The 20,591-nt window shown below is 37.6% G+C and overlaps 2 protein-coding genes across 3 annotated transcripts in view; one reads left to right on the forward strand and one right to left on the reverse strand.

Annotated features, from left to right (window-relative positions):
* The window catches only part of LOC103723400 (callose synthase 3-like), a 30,211-nt gene extending 21,625 nt beyond the window's left edge, over window positions 1-8,586 (reverse strand). Inside the window, exons 1-10 of one of the 2 annotated variants that reach the window (XM_008814309.6) lie at window positions 8,345-8,586; window positions 8,019-8,230; window positions 7,119-7,219; window positions 2,859-2,983; window positions 2,667-2,760; window positions 2,417-2,527; window positions 2,219-2,335; window positions 1,972-2,064; window positions 1,777-1,868; window positions 1,488-1,614 (exon numbers count right to left, since the gene is read on the reverse strand). In XM_008814309.6, coding sequence (XP_008812531.1) covers window positions 1,488-1,614; window positions 1,777-1,868; window positions 1,972-2,064; window positions 2,219-2,335; window positions 2,417-2,527; window positions 2,667-2,760; window positions 2,859-2,983; window positions 7,119-7,219; window positions 8,019-8,205 — 1,047 coding nt within the window. In that variant the 5' untranslated portion in view covers window positions 8,206-8,230; window positions 8,345-8,586. The remainder of the gene's footprint in view (window positions 1-1,487; window positions 1,615-1,776; window positions 1,869-1,971; window positions 2,065-2,218; window positions 2,336-2,416; window positions 2,528-2,666; window positions 2,761-2,858; window positions 2,984-7,118; window positions 7,220-8,018; window positions 8,231-8,344) is intronic. The other variant, XM_089925896.1, reaches the window with a different exon arrangement.
* A 3,614-nt stretch (window positions 8,587-12,200) lies between these two features.
* On the forward strand, window positions 12,201-19,302 carry LOC103723410 (ecotropic viral integration site protein). Its single transcript, XM_008814319.6, has 3 exons — window positions 12,201-12,405; window positions 18,728-18,835; window positions 18,932-19,302. Exons 1-3 carry the CDS (start codon window positions 12,343-12,345, stop codon window positions 19,151-19,153), a joined length of 393 nt encoding a protein of 130 aa, XP_008812541.1. The 5' UTR covers window positions 12,201-12,342; the 3' UTR covers window positions 19,154-19,302.
* Window positions 19,303-20,591: the final 1,289 nt, after the last annotated feature.

Here is a 20,591-nt window from a genome sequence, read left to right on the forward strand (position 1 = left end):
CATGCTAAACTGCACTCAACAAGTTGATCACTGGGGGAAATCACATGCATAGGGGCTTTTGAAGACCAGATCAGGTCCCTTAGTTTCACATTCCCATCAACAAAGCTATGACACATTAGCACATGCCTCTTTTGCCAAGTACAGGGAAAGAAAAAAAAACTTGCCACTGTCGTCAGGAATAACCTGATAACATTGATCCCTGGTGGTGCTTGAAGACTATTCCATGCATAATGCACGCATTTCTCATGACTTGGACTGCCAAACTAGCAGCAGCCGGAAAGGGAGTCCAAACATCTTATTTTAATGTTGTGCTAAGATCACTATAAATATAGCTCAAGCTCTTTCTGGCTATCAGAGCCTCTAACCCCTCCTCACTGCCTATGCCACTTGATTGTCTTTTGAGGCCTGCATCTGCATGTTCCAAATGAACTACAATAGCTGGAACCTTCCTTATATATTCTTCAGCAAACAGATGCCAAGATAACTCAGCAAGGATCCAACATTTATTTGCCTTGAAGGAAATTGAAAATGAAATAATCATCCTATATTATTGAAACATAGAGGATAGAAATTGATCTAGATGTTCGCAATATTTCATGAAGCCTAGCGCATGCTTGATGACTGAGCTTCCTATTGGCAATCTTTACAGATAGAAAATCTTGAAAGTCCGTAGCAAGACCTATGGCACATTCCACCTAGCACAAAATATCAATCAATGTCTTCATCTAGTAAACGTATACTCTTGCAAGCCAATCAGCCTCTCATTTAGTTTGCCCACCCCCAAGTGCCAGTGCCACAAAAGGCAAAGTGGCGTGTCTTCTAGGTTATATTCTAATTTCTCAACAGCGAGCACATGCCTAGCATTGTTTTTAAGTGTGGCTTAGTTTGGTTTTATCAACATTAACCCATCCGTAATGAGCCTAGGAAGATCAAAGCTTGCCAGAAGGTTCAGGGCATGAAAAAAACAAAGACCCTTAAGATATGTTGCATTAAAAAAACATAAGCCCTTATGTCTTGATTTTTTTGAGCAAGGCTGCTAGTCACTGAACATACAACACCATCCCCCCAACAAGATATGCCATCAAAACAGAGCATCTACAAATCTCGGTTCTATGGCATCACAGAGCAAGGAACTACCTTGATAAAGCAAATCAAATCTAATTTTCATTTCTTTGTCATCATTTTAGCTTGACATATCATTTACAGCTTGGAGACCCTTCACAATAATTTATGGTAATAAGATAGGTTTCTAAGAAATACTTGAATTATCCAACTTGTGTTATAGGTTATGAGGGATTCCAAACTCTAGAATGCAACAAAAAACTATCCAAGATTGAAAGCATAGAATTGTAAAAATGGTTATTATATATATTTCAAAAATTCTTTGTTACCACAAAAACATATACTCTTTAGTCTTTACCCATATATGGAAAGTGTTTTCCTTTGGAAACACATAAAGAGCATGGAGTCATAGCTGGACAACATACATGATGATAGATGTAGCAAAGGCATTCTGGCATGAATCTCAAGTTGGCAGCTTCACCCCATATAAGAAGGTAGAGACCCATATATAGTAGCTTGCGCTGTTGCACTTCCTGTTGGATGGTTGGCAACCTAAAATTTCAATAGATTTACAAATGTCTGTCAAAAGGAGAAATTCAAATGATAGCAAACGTAATTTCAACACGAAAGAGACTAGAGTTAAAATTTTGGCTGAAAAATCAGAATGAAATGAAGATAATGCATCCTTGTAAACACCTGTACAGCAACACTTACCATAGACTACTCTTGCGATTCAAGTATTTGCACCATTTCTTATAGTTCTTAAAAAGTTTCTTCATCACGTCGTTTAGTGCACGTTCATCCAACTGAACAAGAAACATTGCAATTATTTATATGAACCAGCAAAAGCAAAATGGTAGAGCTCCAGAATTCAATTTATAGTAACAGGCATAGCAGAAGCAAACCTACCTTTGGTTGTTGGTCGGGCCTTGGAAATTGACGGATGTGGACATTTGCAAGTAACAAAATCAAGTGTTCCCTTTGATTTGAAACATTATCCTTCTGCACAAATTAGCGAATGCAACACAAGATAACATATGTAAAGGGAAAAGCGAGAAATTCAACAAGTTTCAATGACCAACAAATTCCATAAAGCTACTTCAGAAAGAACAGCATTATATCTGGAAAAAAAAACCTCTTTGCTAGAATTTTTCACCTGAAAACCAAACATAGCCTGAAGCCAGTCAAGTAGGTCTTCATCAGGCTTTTTCTCATGGTCCTTGGGCCATGGGAGGCCCCGGGTATTGCGTAGAGCATAAACAGCAGCTTGAATCTGCAGAATGAAATCAGCTTCTTTAGAACGGTTTAGCCAAGAGATACATATCTCACAAACGAAAAGGGTAAGGATGGAAACCTCAGGATACCGCATGATGGCCTGGTTTGCACTATCAGGATCAAGAGGGAGAATATTGTAAGGGACATAAATCTTTGTCTTTTCCTCAACTTTATTGTGAGTCTCCAAGATCTGTGTAAAAAACAATAATTACATAACAAGTGCAGAAAAACTGATTTTTAAAAAATAAAAACAATGAAACCAGTTCTAGTAAGGAAGATGAACTAAGAGGAATAGCCAAGAACAAACAATTAAAATAAGTTCTATTTACCTCCTGATCAACATCAAGAGATTGTGTCAGATTGACAGCTTTTAAAACCTCAAATAAGACAGCAGCAGTTTGATATGCTTTGGTAAGTTGAGCACTGAATAAAAGAGGTCAATATGTCAGAGCAGTGGCATCATTGTGTAGTAACCCAACTCCTCACATTAGCCCAATAAACATCTTCAAGAAGTTACTCACCGATCAGCTTTATCAGCAGCATTTTGAAGTGCTTGGATATACTTCTTGTAATAATGCTGATAAAAGCTCTGCATTTCTCGAGCATCACTCTGTTTGACTCTTCCCTTTAAAGTTGGATCATTTTCCTGTAAAAATGAAATTATGATGTATCAAAAGACAACACATACAACCACATATTAGTGATTGCATTTAGTTTCAATATTTTCAATGAGTCATAATAAAAACACCACATGTAAAGAAAAAAGGACATAATTTAGAGAACAGTATCCACAATAAGAAAAATTAGAAAATAGCCATCCAATCTAACATATGACACGTACAATACAGTAAAATTAGAAAATGCAGAAAGCAATACAACATAAATCACACAAAGTAATAGCATCAAGCACCAATCAAATTAAACAACATATTGCATAATCAGGATTCGCCTACAGACTGAGACCGAACGTACCATACAATACATGTAAGGTACATGTACAATGCCGAGGTTCGGTGTGACATAGGGGCCGAACCAACCTATACCGGGCAGAATCAGCTGGTTTTGTGTTGTATTGACTTGTACCATCTGTTTTCGGGCAGTACCATGGTTCGGTGAGGGAAAAGGTCTCACAACGCTATGTCAGTATGGGAGCTGCACCGTAGCGTATCGGTAAGGAACCGGTATGGCACTTGGTACTAGTGTAGCAAACCTTGGTACACGGACTAGTTTCTTGGAGAAGAATGTCATTCCCTTTATTGGAATAATTGGCAATAAAGAATAGCATCCTCCAATGATGAACATGATATTAGCAGATGCATGCTTATCGCATTGACTTTTTTGTAATTTCTACTCTTTAATCTATTTCATCAGAATTATAGATTTGCTCAGTAAAGGAATACTTACACATATTAGGTCAATATTATGATTAGTCTGCAGATGGAGTTTATATTCTATATATAGGTTGTTCTCCATGCATTAAGAAAGTCTCCTCAAGCACACATAAATTAACCACTCGGGTGAATCTTCTTGCTTTTTTGGGTAATATTAGTCCTTTTAATTGCTCCTATTGTACTAGTTTTAGGACAATAGTTCATCTTCCTTCCTGTATGGATCTACACTCCTCCACCCTTCTAAAAGCCGATTGAATCTTCTTAAGGTTAACTGGATTAAGTTGACATTCTTGTTGTAGAAACCAATTCACAATCTGAGATCTCATTTCTCATTGTTTGCCACCGTGCCATTGGTTCTTGGCCTCCTTAATATAAATAACCTTTTGTATAGACCTGTCGATTGGGTTTTCAGTGGCCTTGCAAACTCTATTGGTCCATCTTCAAGTCCAGGGCTTTAACAAGCAATACATGGATTGACGGTTGACCTTTTAGAAGTTAGGCCCATTTGTTAAATATAGCTTGTTATCTTGCCTTAGCCATTTTACTATTAGATTTTCTATGGACCACAATCATAATTTATGCCTACTTTATTTTGCCCTTTGTCTTCTTTGGGCTATACATGCATAGGCTTCTTCTATCAATATTGCAAAGCAAGGTTCACCGGGCAGGCATCAGTGGTCGTACTGGCCGACGACCGGTTTGGTATAGTACAAGCTATTACCATAGCGATCCGATGCGTACCAAACTAGAGAGAGGGAGAGAGAAAGAGAAAGACAGAGGGCAGGGGAGAGGAAGGAGACGGAGAAGAGGTGAGAGAGAGGGGCCCACAAAGAAGGGGAGAGGGAGGAGAGGGAGGAAGAGAGAGAAGGAGGGATGGAGAGAAGAGGTAGAAAGGGGTTGAAGGCGAAGATCACTGCCGGAGAGGGGGGAGAAGGAGAAGGAGAAAGAGAGAGAGAGGTGGGGCTTACCTCATCAGCAGCGACAACTGGGATCCCTGAATAGCTTGCTCAAATCAAATGAGAGAGAGCACTTCAAGTGACATAAGACATGTTCGAAAGAACACATCGAGGGGAGATTATAGGCCAAACTGACCTGCGTTGCCGAACCACCCAATTCAAGCCGATTCAGCCATCCTTGTTGCAGAGTATCAATACAATATGCTTCAGTAAGGTTTGACACATAAATTTCACTAGTATGTTTATGTTGAAACCTAGGTGAGCATCTCACATTATGTCAATTTACATAACCTACCAATAAGCGATAGATATGATGTCAACCCAGTAAGTAAACCTAGACTTCATGATACAAGATGATTCTTGTTTGTTTCAGGTTGTTCCTACCACCAAAAACATTTCTTCCTTTAGTACAATGATTTTTTGGTAAAAGAACTAAATCACAAATTACACATGAAATCAACTAAGATTACATATATTTAATGTAAGCAAGGAATTCTTAACAAATTTATCACCTATAGTCTCATACATTTAAAAGTAAGTAGGTTTAGCAAAGCTCAACAATGGATGCGCAAGCTTGTCCCCGCCATGAACAAGCAATTCAAGAATCCAAGCTTCGACTTTTGCAAATCAGGGGCTATTCATGTGAAAGCCTAGCCTAAAGAATCGAACAACTTGAACAATCCCTTTATCAATCTAAGCTCTAGTTGTTTATGAATGCATTAGTTCACTTGCAACCTGCAGGGAAGAAGGGCATCACTAGATGTCATAGTTTACCTCCAAAGTTTGAGATACCATCATACATCAGTCACAAGAGAGAGTTAGGATCTTTTTGACAGCAATGGGATATCATAACGGCCATCTGAGCTGCACACAGCTTCAAATGACAAGCCAACAATGGGACCATGCAAATGATTGGAGAGTAAAGCATAGCATTGGAGAGGAGTGAGAAAGCACTGATAGGAAAAAACAAGAAAGCAGATATTGTTATTGCTATGTCTCATGGATGAGAAAGTAGAGTAGCTGAACAAATGAAGCCCCGATGAAAGGACAAAAGAAAAAAATTCTAGCTATCTATCCTCGAAATTTTGGATAAGATATGTGATCGCTGATAGAGCCCACAAAAATCCAGCATGAGTTTTTTTGGCACCATCACACATCAAGGACCACTACCCTATCATCGATGTGAGATCTATGCAAGATCGAGGATTAAGTGGATAATGATGAATATGGCTTCACTGCTGTCTATGAATCTATGTTTTTGTCAGGACTATACAGAACGTTTATATAATTTTTTTAAAGATAACGATAACAATTATAAAGTATCTAAAAAAATATGTCTACATATTTAAGCATGCCATTTAACATCCAATCAACATTTGGATCCATATCTCACAGCATTACTTATCCAGTCACAATTCAAATTTTCTTATTATTAAAAAAACAGAAGTAGAAGTTCCTGCAAAATCGAGAAAATTTAGAAATGTATCTTAGCTTGCTAGTTACATATCCTTCTATAGTAACTCATGTCTTTACATCCGATGCATCGAAAAGTACAAACACCTGTTTATGGAAATGACAACCACTAGTTATCAGAAGCACGAATAAATTAAAAAAAAACTTCAAATATTCTATTTGGTCCCTATGGGAGATCTCCACACTTAACTAAGCCATCTCAATAGTGCTGAAAAATAATTATTTGGAATCAGCACCTGAGCTTCAGTTATGCAGTTAAGCTGCTAGGCATAGCACTGGATAGGTTATAAAGATCACCTATATTTCCAAACCCAATGCTGAATTGCCAATATGATAATTGAAAACATCTATGATGAGTCTTCAACATAGTGGAGATGCTCTAGCATCTGCTGCAGCGAGTAAAGACAAATCCATAGAACTTCTATTTAACAAGAAGGAATAATATCACAATCATTAAATCAAACGAATATGTTCTTCTCCTTATCAAATTGCAACCTGCTCATGAGACACTATATTTGACAATTTAGTAAAGGTCATCACAATATAGCAATTCAATGCATCTTTAATTAAGATAAAGTAAAATACAACTTTAGTGGGAATTTGGTTCATTATGCCTCAGCCTGAATATTACAAAGATTAAAGATTCAAATGAACATAAAACTTTTTAAACAAGAATAAATCTCTTTAAAAACCTTCAATGTCCATAAAAACAGGCACACATCGATACTGTTAACAACAACGAATTATTCTCATACCAAAATGATTATGATGATTACTAGACTTAAAAATTGATTTTTTTTAAAAGAACATGCTAACGAAATATAACTTAATGTCAGGATGAGGAAAAAGAAAAACATTTATTTGCATGCAATATTTTTATCCATAACTAAGAAAAGAGTGCTGACCGCATGGAACATATACTAACAAGCATAGTATAACAACAAATGGATGTAAGACATACCCTTTCCAGCCTCTGCAAAAGTGCAGTTTTAAATTGACGAACACCACGCCCGCTCGAAGTTGGATCCAAGCGGTGAGCTTTTTCAAATGCATAGAAACGGCCTATCCCATCATCAGAAATAACACATCTCATATTCAGCATAAACATAGCAAGGACTCCAACAAGAATGTTATAAAAAAGTGCCAGAAGAAAATGTTGAGACAATCAACTTCAAAGATAGCACATATTGTAGAACTAAGCATGCATAGAGTAATTACAATAACCAACGTTCGGCGGCCGGTAAGGAACAAGAACATAATATCCCAAGTTGATGAGATTTTTGTTCCTTTTTTTTTTCTTTTTTTTCCATCATGCGTGTATGTTTTGATAAGTTGGCAATTACTTGTCCAGACGGTGCAGATTTAAGATTTTAAAAGTCTAAGAAGAGTACGGAGGCTCACTTTAACAAAGTGAATTGTGTTACCAATCAAACTAGGAGTTATCTAGGCATACTAATTATAGTATAGCAGATAAATGAAAGAATCCATCAAATATACTAAAAAGCATTGAATCACAAACCATAGTCAGTGCTGCAATGGTAAAAAAAAAACTCAATCCTCAAAGACTATAATCTTCGCATCAAATTCACCATGCATAACTTGAAACTCAAGACAGACAAAGATTGCCCACTCAATTGTTCAGAGACCCTCAATTCAAGACTAAGGCTACAATAGTTCCCAGTTACCCATGGAACATCTCATAGACTATGCAAGTAAAACTACAATGTTATCTAACATGCAAACCGAACTGATCAAACCAGCACAAATCCAACCGTGGCATGTACAAAGGGACAACGAGTAGCTTAATCAAGCATACGAACCAAGATCAAACGGCATAAGGAACCGCCGACGAGGAACTTACAGAGGTAAGCGACCCGAGGGTTGCTGGACTCGACCTCGTTGGCCACACGGAGGATGGGAGCGATCTCGACGAGGGACGATGGCACGACCTCACTGTCAAAGATCGACTCCCCGAGATTCCCCGCAGTCTGTGTCCGGAGAATCCGCTTCTGGACCGGCTGCTCCGGTCCCCTTCTGGAAGAAGACATTTCTCGCCGACCTTCTCGAGAACACCTGGTTTCGAACAAAAAGTATCAAGAAACGAAGAAATCGACGAGAAAACAACTACTGAAACCCGGATCGAAGGCATCTAAGTGGAGAACAAGCCCCGAAAAGGGGGGAGGTTACCTGGTTCTTGAGGGGCCTACGAAGTAAAGCTCGGCATGGAAGGAGTTAGAAAGAACCGGGAGACCAGAGCTCGGAGAAGAGAAGAGCGAAGGAGAGGAAACCCTAGGTTTGGCGCTGGGTTTGGAGAGGTAGCGAGAGAGCTACCAGTGGAAGCAAGAGCAGGAGAGCGATGGGAGAACAACTGGCGATGGGGCAGGAAACATAAAAAAAGGCAGCAGACTCATCAGTAAATAATAGCGGGCTCAGATGACCGAGGTCTGTTGCTTTAAACGTACGCGATTTTTCGGTATATTACAAAATTGCCCTTACTGACTGGACCTGGATGGGCAACGTAATAACAATTCTAAAAAAATAAAAAATAAAAACGAAATAAAAAAATATTATACAGAAAGAAATAACCCACGGACACAAGGACGTTCAAAGGTGGATACAATAAATGATGATTGCGAGTTCCGTACAATAAATATTCATTATAAACTGAAAGGCCAAGAAAAAATTTCTTTCAATTAATTTGTTACAGAATTATATAATACAATGATGTAACAAAACAAATCACATTAAATAATATAAGATTCCAAATTTTGATGATTCATGTCCTCTCGCACTCACCAGATAACGAAAGCCCCTGACTTTTGAGCTCTACTTTATTATACTTTAAAATAAATCAGGAGCGATAAGAAAAAAAAATCTTAAAAAGAACTGTAGTACTATCCTGTAATTTCAGTGGCATGCGAGGGCATTCTTGTCATGATATTTAACCCTGGGATTTGAATTTCGAAAGGGAAACGTTACGTTACAGCTCCCGTGCCCCTCTAGCATGCGAAGAGGCCGTTTCTACAACGGACGAAATTTAACGTTCCTACCGTTCACCCTTCCAAGATGCTAAAATTACGTCTCGCCCTCCGTGGTTGATGGGGATGGGGGTAATTTATTAATGTTTTTTTTATAAATACTTTTTTAAAAATATTAGTTTGTATGAATACCATCTTAAAATTTATATTTATTTGTATACCTTATAAAATATTATTTTTGCATAAATATTTCTAATATAATAATTCTTCTAATAAAAAAATTAAAAAAATATTTTTTTATTTCTATCATGATCGTCTTATAAATATTTTTTATATCTATCCATTAAAAATATTTTAGTTATTTTAATTTAAAATTATCAAAATATTTTTTTACATCAAAATGGTTAAAACTTGAGTATATATGTAAAAAATATAAAAATAAAAAAATAAGTATTTTACAAGAATGTATATATAAATATTAATTTTGAAAAAATATTTATATCAAATTTAGTATTTTAAAATTTTTTTAAGAAAATATTAATTTACTTTTACCGAGACCGTACCGGCGGGAGAATGGCCGTCGCCCATCAGGGGGCAGTTCGGGTATCTGGAGGATGTAGGGGCCGTTTGGGGTTTGGCTTTTTAGGCGGCGTCCGGAAAGCTGCTTTAGCATCTCGTGCGGGCCCCACCCATGACGATGATGCCATGATTATCCACGCGAGGACCAGCGCCTGCTGTCTCCGCTCTTCGCAAACAGATCGCGACCGTCCGTTCACCGTGGCTTGTGCGAGAGCTTGCAATGTTAGGTGGGTTGATGTCTGTGAGGAGAAGCGTCCAAAACTATCATGTGGTCGGCACGACTTGACCGTGCAGCTCGTCGATGGCATTGTCCAAAGAGGTCTTTAAAAAATGTCCTTGGTTGAACCTTGCATTATTTCATTTTAACTTATCCATGGCAAAGTGCAGGGTCTTCCTTTGACGTATTAAGACCATGAACAGGATTTCCATAGAAATTAAATGGCACTGTAAAATATTCATAGCTCTGTGCAGTCCCATCCCTAAGCGGAGATGAAGAAGGTTGGGCCCTAGCCAACCCTGATTTGGGGGATTATCTTGAATGGTTTCTAAACAAGTGAAGAAGTTGCCAAAACACCATAAAGTCGCTAAAAATTTATGATTTGTATGGTGGATAGATTGGAGTGTCGATCGGGCATGCACTTGTGCCATTTTTTGAATGCAATTTGGATTGTATTTGACGCATCCAATACACGAAGGGTCCTTGCAAGATCGAAATTGTTTTTTTTATTTATTTGTGAGTTGTTTTACTTTCTTTGCTCATTTGCTCCTTCCATCACATCGCAAGAGATAGTTCTCAACCACCATGATATGAGCTAAGCCAAATTGAGTACTTAACGGAGATAAAAGCATCCGGAAATATGCTAGCTTACTTTGTTTGTGAAATCTCTCGATGAAGATACTAGAGTTTAGGTTCAGCTCGTATCTTTACTACAATATAAGAAATTGAGGGTATTTGGCATATTGCTATGGAGTATTTTGCTACCCATTGCTTGTAGATCTCTTTGTATGAATTAAAAAATAAAGGAAAAAAAAAAGCATTCATAAGAGGCATGATGGATAGAAAAAATAGGATATTTGGGCATGTTTGGATCCAAAAATGTTTGCCATGTGGGGTTTTTCACATGATACGATTATAAAGGGGTGAATGGTGGACGGATATACTAATCAAAAATTTTGATGAATTAATTAACACAGGCTAGCATGATACTACTAGAAAATGCCTCTCAAATTTAGATGAAAAATGGTCATATAATTTGCCCCATACATGAATCCATGACTTAACAACCAATTTAGCGGTGTTCCTTGAATATTAGTGTTTCAAAAACGTTAGTATTTCCACTAGATTATTGAAACAAAATATAGCTTAAAGTTTACCTGGTCAAGTATGGATCAAAACAAATATCAACAGATCAAGATTTGAAGCTTATACCAAATTCACTCTTCGGTCAAAAAAAAAAAAAAACACAATGTTGGATCTATTAGGAACTAAGGCACATCCAAGAAAAGTTGAAAGTTCGATTTTTTGTGTCATACATGCCTGATTTATCTTATATTAGACAAACTTACAACCAAGTTTCAATCAAAAAGTTTTGACCACTAACCCATTTGACTAGAAATAAGAACCGAGCCTCATTTCGACCACTATCTTGTCTATCTTAGATTGAGTTAGTTCCAAACTCGAGCCAATTAAACTTAACCTACTTCATCTAAAACTCTACTGAGATAAGCAGATTGATGACTCAATTAAGGTAACTTGGAGGTCAATACAAAACATAAGTAAATGATATATGAATACAAAAAGTATAGAAAACTTGGAAGTTAAAATGTAATATCAAATAAAAACAAATTATTCCACATGTAATATTTAGCAAATGATTATTGATAGTTGAAAAAAACTTATGGATTACGTACGTGTATCACACACGCGCGCGCGCGCGCATAGATGCAAAACAGGTTAGAAAAGATAATTTTAGACACTTAGTTGAGTTAGATTATGATCCACCTAACAACTTGGCGAGTTGCCAAGATCAATCAACATTAGATCATCAACTCAAAATAAAGTTGCAACAATCCAGATCATGTAATCTGCGAGTTGTATTACCGAGCCTTCAATCAACAAGGCTTCCACAATTTTGAATTGGACTGGCCATGGATGGACCCAGTGTTTGATCAACCAAACACCCACACGTGTCCACCCTGATGGCTCATCCTCAATTCTGAGAACCGGACCCGTGCATCAGGTCCATGCTTGTAGATGAACCGGGTCTGGATGGAGCACATCAAAAACTTCGTTTATAGGTTCGACCAGATTGCCGGCGGCCCGTAACAACATAAACGTTTAGCGCGTTATACCGTAAGTTGGCCTATCAATCCGACGCTCTCAATGGATTCTTCTTCACGGCACAGTGAATCGGACGGTCCAGATTAGGATTTACATAAAATCGTTGTTCTCATCGGCGCAAGAACCGGGCGTTGGACGCCATAGGGAGCCGGCAGGAAAGAAACCCAGATCCGACGGCGTCCCGGATATTTACTTTTTCCCCTCTCCGAAGAGATCTCTCCTTTCACCAAAAAAAAAAAAAAGAGATCTCTCCAGGAGTATTCACGGGAGAAGAAAGGGAAGCCAGAATGGAGGAAGAAGGAAAGCCAGATGCCCAGCTATTCCAGCTTCTATCCACGCTCCTCCAACAGGTTTCTTCTATATATTCGTCTTTGAATTAGCTGCTTTTTTTTTTCTTTGATTTTTTTTTTGTTGTTGATGTCTAATGGAAATATAGGGCCAGGGATTTTTTTAATAAAAAAATAATGATTTATATAGTTTTATTGAATCCTGAAAAGCTTTATTACGCGCCCAAGGGTCTTGTCATGTACTAGGTATCTCATTGTTGGGCGTGGAATAAAGGTTTGTTCCAGCAGTTGTGTCGAGGGCGATTAAAAATGTTCAGTTATTTCTTGTACGATTCAAAAACGTGTTTTTACACAATTTGAAGATTATTTCCTTTGCAATTGTTGATGGTGGACGATACCTGAATCGCTTGATGAAGTGCTTTTGCTTCTTTCTGGAATCAAGGTTATGCTGTTTAGGATCGGTAGGTTATCTGGAAAATAAAATATTGGATACGTATAATTTACCAGGATTGTAGAACTTGGAGGATCAGCTAATCGAAATTGCCTCTCCAGTTTTTAGCACTGCTGATGATATAAAGGAGTTCCATCACTAAAAAAAATGATGTTAATAATGTTCTTACAGTATCAAAGTTAAATCAAGAAATTATCTGTACTTTGGATGCTTAAAGCATGTAACAAGAAAGTAGGACCTATAAAGGGGCTAGCAGAGAGCCCCAGGTAGTTACTATTTTATGTACTTATCATCTAGATACATGGTGACATAAATTATGAAATAAACATTGGAAGTTATGTGCAACTCTAAAGTTTTTTGATGCACAACATGGTAGAGTGGTCTTCTCAGTTGCTCACTCTAGGAGATCATGAGAATTGGAATGCGACAGCTATTAGATTATACATTATTGAAGAACTTATGATTCCTTTCACTCCAAATGGGTGGAACATACCTCCACCCATCTCATTGCCATTCATTCTTCTGCTTGAATATATAGTCTGATTGAATACATAATCAGAGTTAGGCCTAGAGAATATTCAATTTAAAGAGGTTTTGCAAGAGCAATGTTGTTTATGACTTGGTAAATGTATGATCTGGAGGTCTGGTTTGCTTATGGTCTAGGAAAATTTGGTGTTGGGCATTACTGATCCATTTAGCAATTTGTTATATGGAGACTCCTCGTACCTTTCCTCAAAGTTGCACTTGCTGATTGCAGCTTCTCATTTCCTGTTTTCCTACAAGGTTGAAGGGGAGTGCCTTCATTTGATTCGTAGATATGTAGTTTGAACTGAATGAATTACTAGAAGTTCTGCAGACACCTCCTGTGGCTGGTGATTCAGGAAAAGAAAAAAAAGAAGACATTTTGTATAAAAGTCTAGACATTGAATAAGTACCATTCTTTAAAAAAATGTCCTCTTGTATTTCACATGATTAGACCATTTGAATTACTTCTACTGGCTCATTTTTAACTCTGTCATTCCTGGTTTTAATAAGCACAAGCACAAATGCCTTATGACCTTTTGATCTCCTTTAGAATATATTTAAGTTGCAAAAAACTTCTTTGTTGCACAACAATCTTGATCCATGCAATTTTGGAATCCTATGTGATATACTGAATTATATCCTTATTAATCTGTATTTCATGATAATAAAAATATCTTTTCATTGATATTATCTAAAGCCTCATGCTTGTATGGCATTCCAGCGACCTTGTGTTCTGTATGCTTAGTTCTGATTCTTGTTAGACACTCTGATTTGGGTCATTTTTATATGCATCAATTACCCATCCCCTTGCCTCATCAAACAAATAATACATCAACTGTGAATACCATACATCAAGATATGGGATATATGCTATCATCCGATTTATTTCTAAGTGCAAATGAAGGTTGATAGTACAAGTTGCCATATCCAGCACAAGCAAAATTGCCATTGGCATTATGTGCCAAATACTAACGTGATATACTACACTTAAAAGAAATAAAGCAAGGAGACACTCAATATACGTAGGATGCCCCTGATATACACTTATTATCCTCTTTTGTGGTTCTGTACTAGAAGTGCTAGAAAGAGGAAAACATAATACACATTGTCAGATATAGGCATAGTGCAAAATGATGCTATGGAGCATAAGTATTAAAAAGAATATAAAGCATCAGAGCATGGTTTATCAGAAGAAGCTACCAATCAATGATCCCTATGATTGAGGCAGTAGTAACTAGTAACACAAAATTTTTTTTGCCCTTAATAAGATGTTGGTAGAGCCTCCAAGTATTTATATTTTCTCTTTGAGAAGCTTTTCCTTTCTTTCTACATTTTCCAATAAATCAACAAATAATGAGCGGAACATTGCCAATGCCTCATTTTAGAGAAGATGAAAGGAGACTATGCCGCATATTAAGCTACTCCATGAATGCAGTCATTGGGTAAAATAGTATAGGTAGGTCCCAATCTATTCCAAATTGTCCGGTTACTATCATATTAAAGCAAAATTGTGAGGAAAATTTTCATTATCCAACTCACAAATATGGAAAACACTAACGCCATCAATTCCTTTGGGCCTCTAATATGTACAAAGGATGCAACCCTCTATCATTTGATCATTAAGAGACCTACTAGGAACAAACTGGTAATCTGTAATTAAGAGCTGTATATTAGTAGACATAACAATAACCATTGAATATGTCCCAACTATTTGGGGTTTGGCCTTATGAATCTTCATTTGCAAAGCATTCCTGCCCAAGGCTACCTCTGATGTTCTTGTAAACAATTCTACATCCTTTTCTCACAATTTCCGTATGTGTTACCTTATGTCTTCCCCTCCTCTTGACACATCCTTAGGCAAAGATTAAAGTATTCCTTATTGAAGCCACCTTAAATCTTCATTCTATATGCCCATATCATCCTAATCGACTCTCCAATATTTTGTCCTCAATTTGCACAACTTCAACTGTTCAAGAGAAATATATTGATGAAGGGGGGAGCCTTACATATCATTAAATGACACATATTGAAGGTGGTGAACTATATCCAAATGGTACTAACAGGGCCGGCTCGGGCCTTAGGCGACTTAGGCGGTCGCCTAAGGCCCCCGACCCACGGAAGGCCCCCATCCCACGGTCCCCACTGCATAGTTTTTTTTTTTTATTTAATCTGTAGCCTTCTGCCTTTTCCATCCGTCTCCAATAGCTAGAGTCGTAGCTGGGCGCTGGCCTGGGCAGTGGGCCATCAGGAAGAAGAAAGGGATTTGGTTGGCTTGATACACGCCTGAAGCCACTCTCATCTTTCATCCCTTCTCTTTTTGGGCTCGTTTGGTTCGCGGGAAAAGAAGGGGGGAAAGTGTGGTCAACGGGAAAGTAATGAGATGCCTCTTGTTTGGTTGGAGTTTTCAAAGGAGAGAGAAGGGAAAGTTATATTCCCATGGGAATGTGATTCCCACATTTCATGGGAAAGTCTTTCCCATGAGAAACATGGGAAAGTAACTTTCCCATGAGGCGGGAATCACTCCATTTTTACTTTTTCCCAAAAAGTCCTTTCAGCATTAAAGAATCATTAAAGAGGCATTAAAAACCTAATTTTTATTAAGGGCATAATAGGAATTATATATAACTTTCCTAGGAAAGTGGATGGCCAACCAAACATAAGCACCTTGGAAATTTGTCACTTTCCCATGGTCAACCAAACATGCCAAAAGTATTTTCCTAGGCATCCTCTTCCTAGGAATTTGTTTCCCAGGAATCATATTCCTAGGAAGGAAAATGCTTCCCGCGAACCAAACGAGCCCTTTTGGTTTTGGTCTTGGTTTTCCTTCCCTCACATTACTCCTGACCCAGCCGGGCCATCAGGAAGAAAGGGGGATTGGAAATGGACTTCTTGGAGGGTGGAGATTTTTTTAATTTTCTCCTCTCGGTTTCTTCTTCCCTCTTCCCTCTTGGGTGGTACAGAGAGAAAAGGAGGGAGGGGGTTCAATGGCTGCTGTGTGATGTTGCAGTCGCTGCTTGGGTACTCACTTGAAGGGGAGATGGTGGGATGAGACTTTTATTAATTAGATGGAGTGAATTTTCCATAATGCCCCTACTTTCTTTTATAGGGAGGCCCCTTTCTGGACAAATTCTTTTTTTTACCTTGGCCATGAAGTGCCGTGGGATGACCTTTTCCTATTCTGCTCTTGCTTGACGGGGTAAACAGTATTGTCAAGCATTATCTCAGTTATTTAATCAGTTTCATGGCCCTTCTTTTAGGGTAATTATTTTTCTGTGCTCCCATTGAAGAATTATATTAAATTAAAAAGATTTCTTGTGTATTTTTGTTAGATTCATGCATCTTCGTTGAAATAGTGTACTTAATAGCTATCTATTTTCATATCATTTTTTAAGTATTTTATATTTATTAAAAAAATTATTATTAAAAAAAAAGGCCTCATTTATTGGATTCGCCTTAGGCCCCCAAATGTATTGGGCCGCCCCTGGGTACTAAGTTCATCCTATAAATGTTGCCAGTAGAGATTGTTAGACCATCTCAAGTTACTAGCATCATAATAGTTGCGTGGATGTTTGTAGATACATAAAGAAGGCGACATGTTAGAGCTAATGCCTATAGTTCAATCAAAGATTTATCCGGTGTTTTGAGTTGTCTAACACAAATTTCCAAACATGGCTCTATGTTTGTGCATAAGGCCATGTGACTTTAACAGTGGGGTGCTTATGCACGGGGCTGTGACACATCTTTAAGTGCACTCCTTCTTTAGTGGGACTCATCTCTGGAGACTTGGCTATGTTTTCGAGAGAGGAACAAGAGAAGCTCATCAACCTAGGGTGGGAGCATATTTGTTAGCTTGTATAAATAAAACATTCTTATAATAAAAAAATAATCCCAAGCATTTGATCATTTAAAGGGAGCTTTTGAATCTAGCAAGCACTCCTACCTCTCTTTTTTTCTTTCTTATTTTTTTCTTTTGCTGGAAGGACTTGTACTACTTAAAACTATGTGCAATGTGCAACGTGCGCATGCAACTGCTAAGTCAAATCATTTCCTTAGTTGATGGGATATTACTATACATCATATACTCAGTGCTCTTCTTGCCTCTGTCATGCATTGCACATGCCGAATGCTGGTATGATATGGTCTGGATGTCAAACTGGTAATATGAACTTCAAAACTTGAGGACTGTATTGTTAATGACATAGATCATAGATGATAGCCTATATTTTTTTAAATCTCTTATTTGGGAAAAAAAGAGGAAAGGTTAAATTTCCATTTCTTTTCTACGTGGTTGTTATTCTTTATTCGAATTTCCCCCTTGTCGCTGTGGCGTTACACATGGAGATTTAATATCTAATAGTTCTTTATATTGCTTCATTCTTTTCATTTCTTTTCTTTTTTAGTGTGTCCATTTTAATGTCTCTCTGTAAGCCAGATGTTTAGCTAGATATTTTTTTAGCCCAATAATGTGTTTCATCATGTTTTTTCCCCATGTGAATATGAGAATTGGGGATAAAGGACAATCTATTAGATCGTCAACAGACTTTAGTTACCCAAAGCAGGAGCGAATTTGAGTGCAGTGCAGGGAAGCAAATTTGTCAGACTGTTTTAGAATAGGAAGCACTTAAGAAGCAGATAAAGAGTGAATTCTGAAGCAGGTCTGCCACCCTTGATTAGAGCTTCCTGCTACTAAGAACCAGACCAATATTAGCAATCTATTTGATGCTTAACTATAGGATTTGAATCTTGAACAATTGGTTGATCAACTCCAAGTCAAGTAGTTGGCATGTATGAGGAAAATCAAATACATTATGAATTTTGTGTGTGTTTTTTTTTGTAAAATTATCTGTAAATCTGAAGAACATACATGCAAGGCTGTTCAGACATAGATGCATCGCCAGTATCGCTTTTTCCTCCTTTTCCAGGTCACATGGCATGGATTCATCAATCAGATTGTTGGCTTGCTGTCCTGCTGACAAACCAGTTAAAGTTGAAACCGTATCTTAAAGAGATTTTAGTGCTTTTATCTGAGGACAGAATGCCTATTTTTCCTTTGAACCTGTGGAGTTGCCGTCAAATGTACAATCAATATATTGCTGAAAAAATCTGTCTTTATTCGAAGTTATGTAGCAGAAGGTTGATGACTTTTCATAAACTCTCATATTTCAAAATGGATTTTTTTCCCACATTGTGGTTTATGCCTTTAGAGTCATCCATTATCTTGTGGATATCCTATGCGGTATCCTGCTAAATTCCATTGTTAGATGCGTCTTCTTGAGCAAGACACCTATTCTTCGAGGAAATTTATGTCAGATACTTAGGATGTCAATAAAATTATCCATGATAGTTGAAACCACTGATTGGTGGTCAATAAATTTCAGTTCCTATTCACACTTCTAATAACTTCCGCAGGTAGAATCATTGAGCAACCAAGAAGAAGTAGAACTGCGTGCCAAGATAGAAGCACTGGGTCTAGAGGTCACCAAGGTTCCACAAAAACCATCCAAGCATCTTGATGAGGTATGCGAGATTTCATGATAGTAGCTGTATTGACTTTTAGCTTTCTAGCTTTTATATTCCCTCATGTGCTTTCTGCTTCTTGTTCAATTCTTCTAGCTGGAAATAGCTGCAGAGTTAGACAAGCTCTCCACCAAGCTGGATGATGTTGACAAGATGATATCCTCAACCATGGCTGCTGACCCACAGGTAAAGTCCCTCTTGAGCAGCACAGCGGATGTCTGGATGCCAGTTATAACTGCAAATGCTGATGAAAGGCGCAGTTTTGCTGGAACAAATGGTGAAAGCAGTCAAGAGCAACAGGATTTGCCTGACCATTGACTTTGTGATGTGCAGCATCTAAGTGGTTCCTTTCTTTTATCTGGATACTTTATTGCGCCGAAGCCTGGGCAGCCTGGGCAATGCATCTTTATATGTCTAATGTCTTAACAGAGTTAATTATTGATTAGAATTCTGAGGTTCATTTGCCATGTGGTCAGTTGTATTTGGCTGAGGGTTGATGTTTTCTCCATGTTGTTTATATTTAGGTAGCTGCTTCATAGTTTCAAGCAGTGCTATGAGATATAAAATTCAGCTAGTCCGCCTGTCTTTGCTTTCCCTTGGTACATTCTGAAACCAACTACTATAAGAAATCAATTTTAAATAAGATTCTCTCTTGGGATGGGGTTAGTATGTTGGAATGGGTGCCATTGAACAAGTTCTGGCACCCAACCATATGCTTCACAAGTAAGTCCTCTATTTTTGAGATTCTCATTAAAACAAAAGTCCTTGTTGATGAAGTCCACCTACTCTTTCTGAATACTTCTACCACAACAAAAAATAGTCCAGCGCCACCTGATAATGAATTTTATGTCAGCCGAGGCTAATATCATCTTTTATATGGATGAAATCATTATGTTGTCTGCAAACCGATGGCTGTGATGCAAAAGGCTTGTGTAGTTGTTGAATATGACCATGTTATCGCTGCCATCTTCTGTTCTTTAGAAATATAAATGGATTAGTAACTGAAACTTCTCTCAAGAAAATCAGTTATCTTCCATGGAGCTCTCTTATTGCTCCTTGATTTGTAGCTTATATGGTCATCGATCCAAAAGGCTGATAGAAGCATCAAACTAATTGATCACCTTAAAGATTGCTGCTTCATTGAACTTGAGCTAGAAAAACAGGGGCACATGTAACAAGTAACCTGATGTGGCTTATTTGGCTACCTGCTGATAAAAATAATGCAACAAGTTAAACGAGATAATGTAACTTGTGTCATTTTGGATAGCTCATCCTAGCTAAATGCTTGTTTGATTGCCCATACCTGAGCGTCCAAACGCGGTTTAACTCAAGGAAGCTTACTTCAAGCATTATACCGGCTTGAAGTGAATTGTCGTAGCCAAATTTAGGAAGAAATGGTTCGAAATGAGCTCCAGTTTACTCCATTTACCTTGATCCGGACAGGAAAGAAATGGTTCGGAATGAGCTCCTGTTTAGTCCATCTACCTTGATCCAAACAGGCAAAAAAAAGCATTGTCGATCCATTGGTGTGTTAAACTATGGCACCATTTACTATCTATTATTAGCTGACATATATATGTATGTATGTATGTATGTATCTACCTATTGTATTTTATATATATATATATATATATATATATATATATATATATATATTATATGTATATATGTGTATGTATGTATGTATAAAGAGAGAGAAATGGGCTATAATTTTTTTGAGGGGAGAGGATATTTTTTTCTCTTAATTCCAAAATCA

The sequence above is a fragment of the Phoenix dactylifera genome, chromosome 10, assembly GCF_051530095.1.
Source record: "Phoenix dactylifera cultivar Ajwa chromosome 10, Ajwa_hap1_PhDact_Kaust_v1.1, whole genome shotgun sequence".
In the NCBI taxonomy this organism is placed as follows: domain Eukaryota; kingdom Viridiplantae; phylum Streptophyta; class Magnoliopsida; order Arecales; family Arecaceae; genus Phoenix; species Phoenix dactylifera.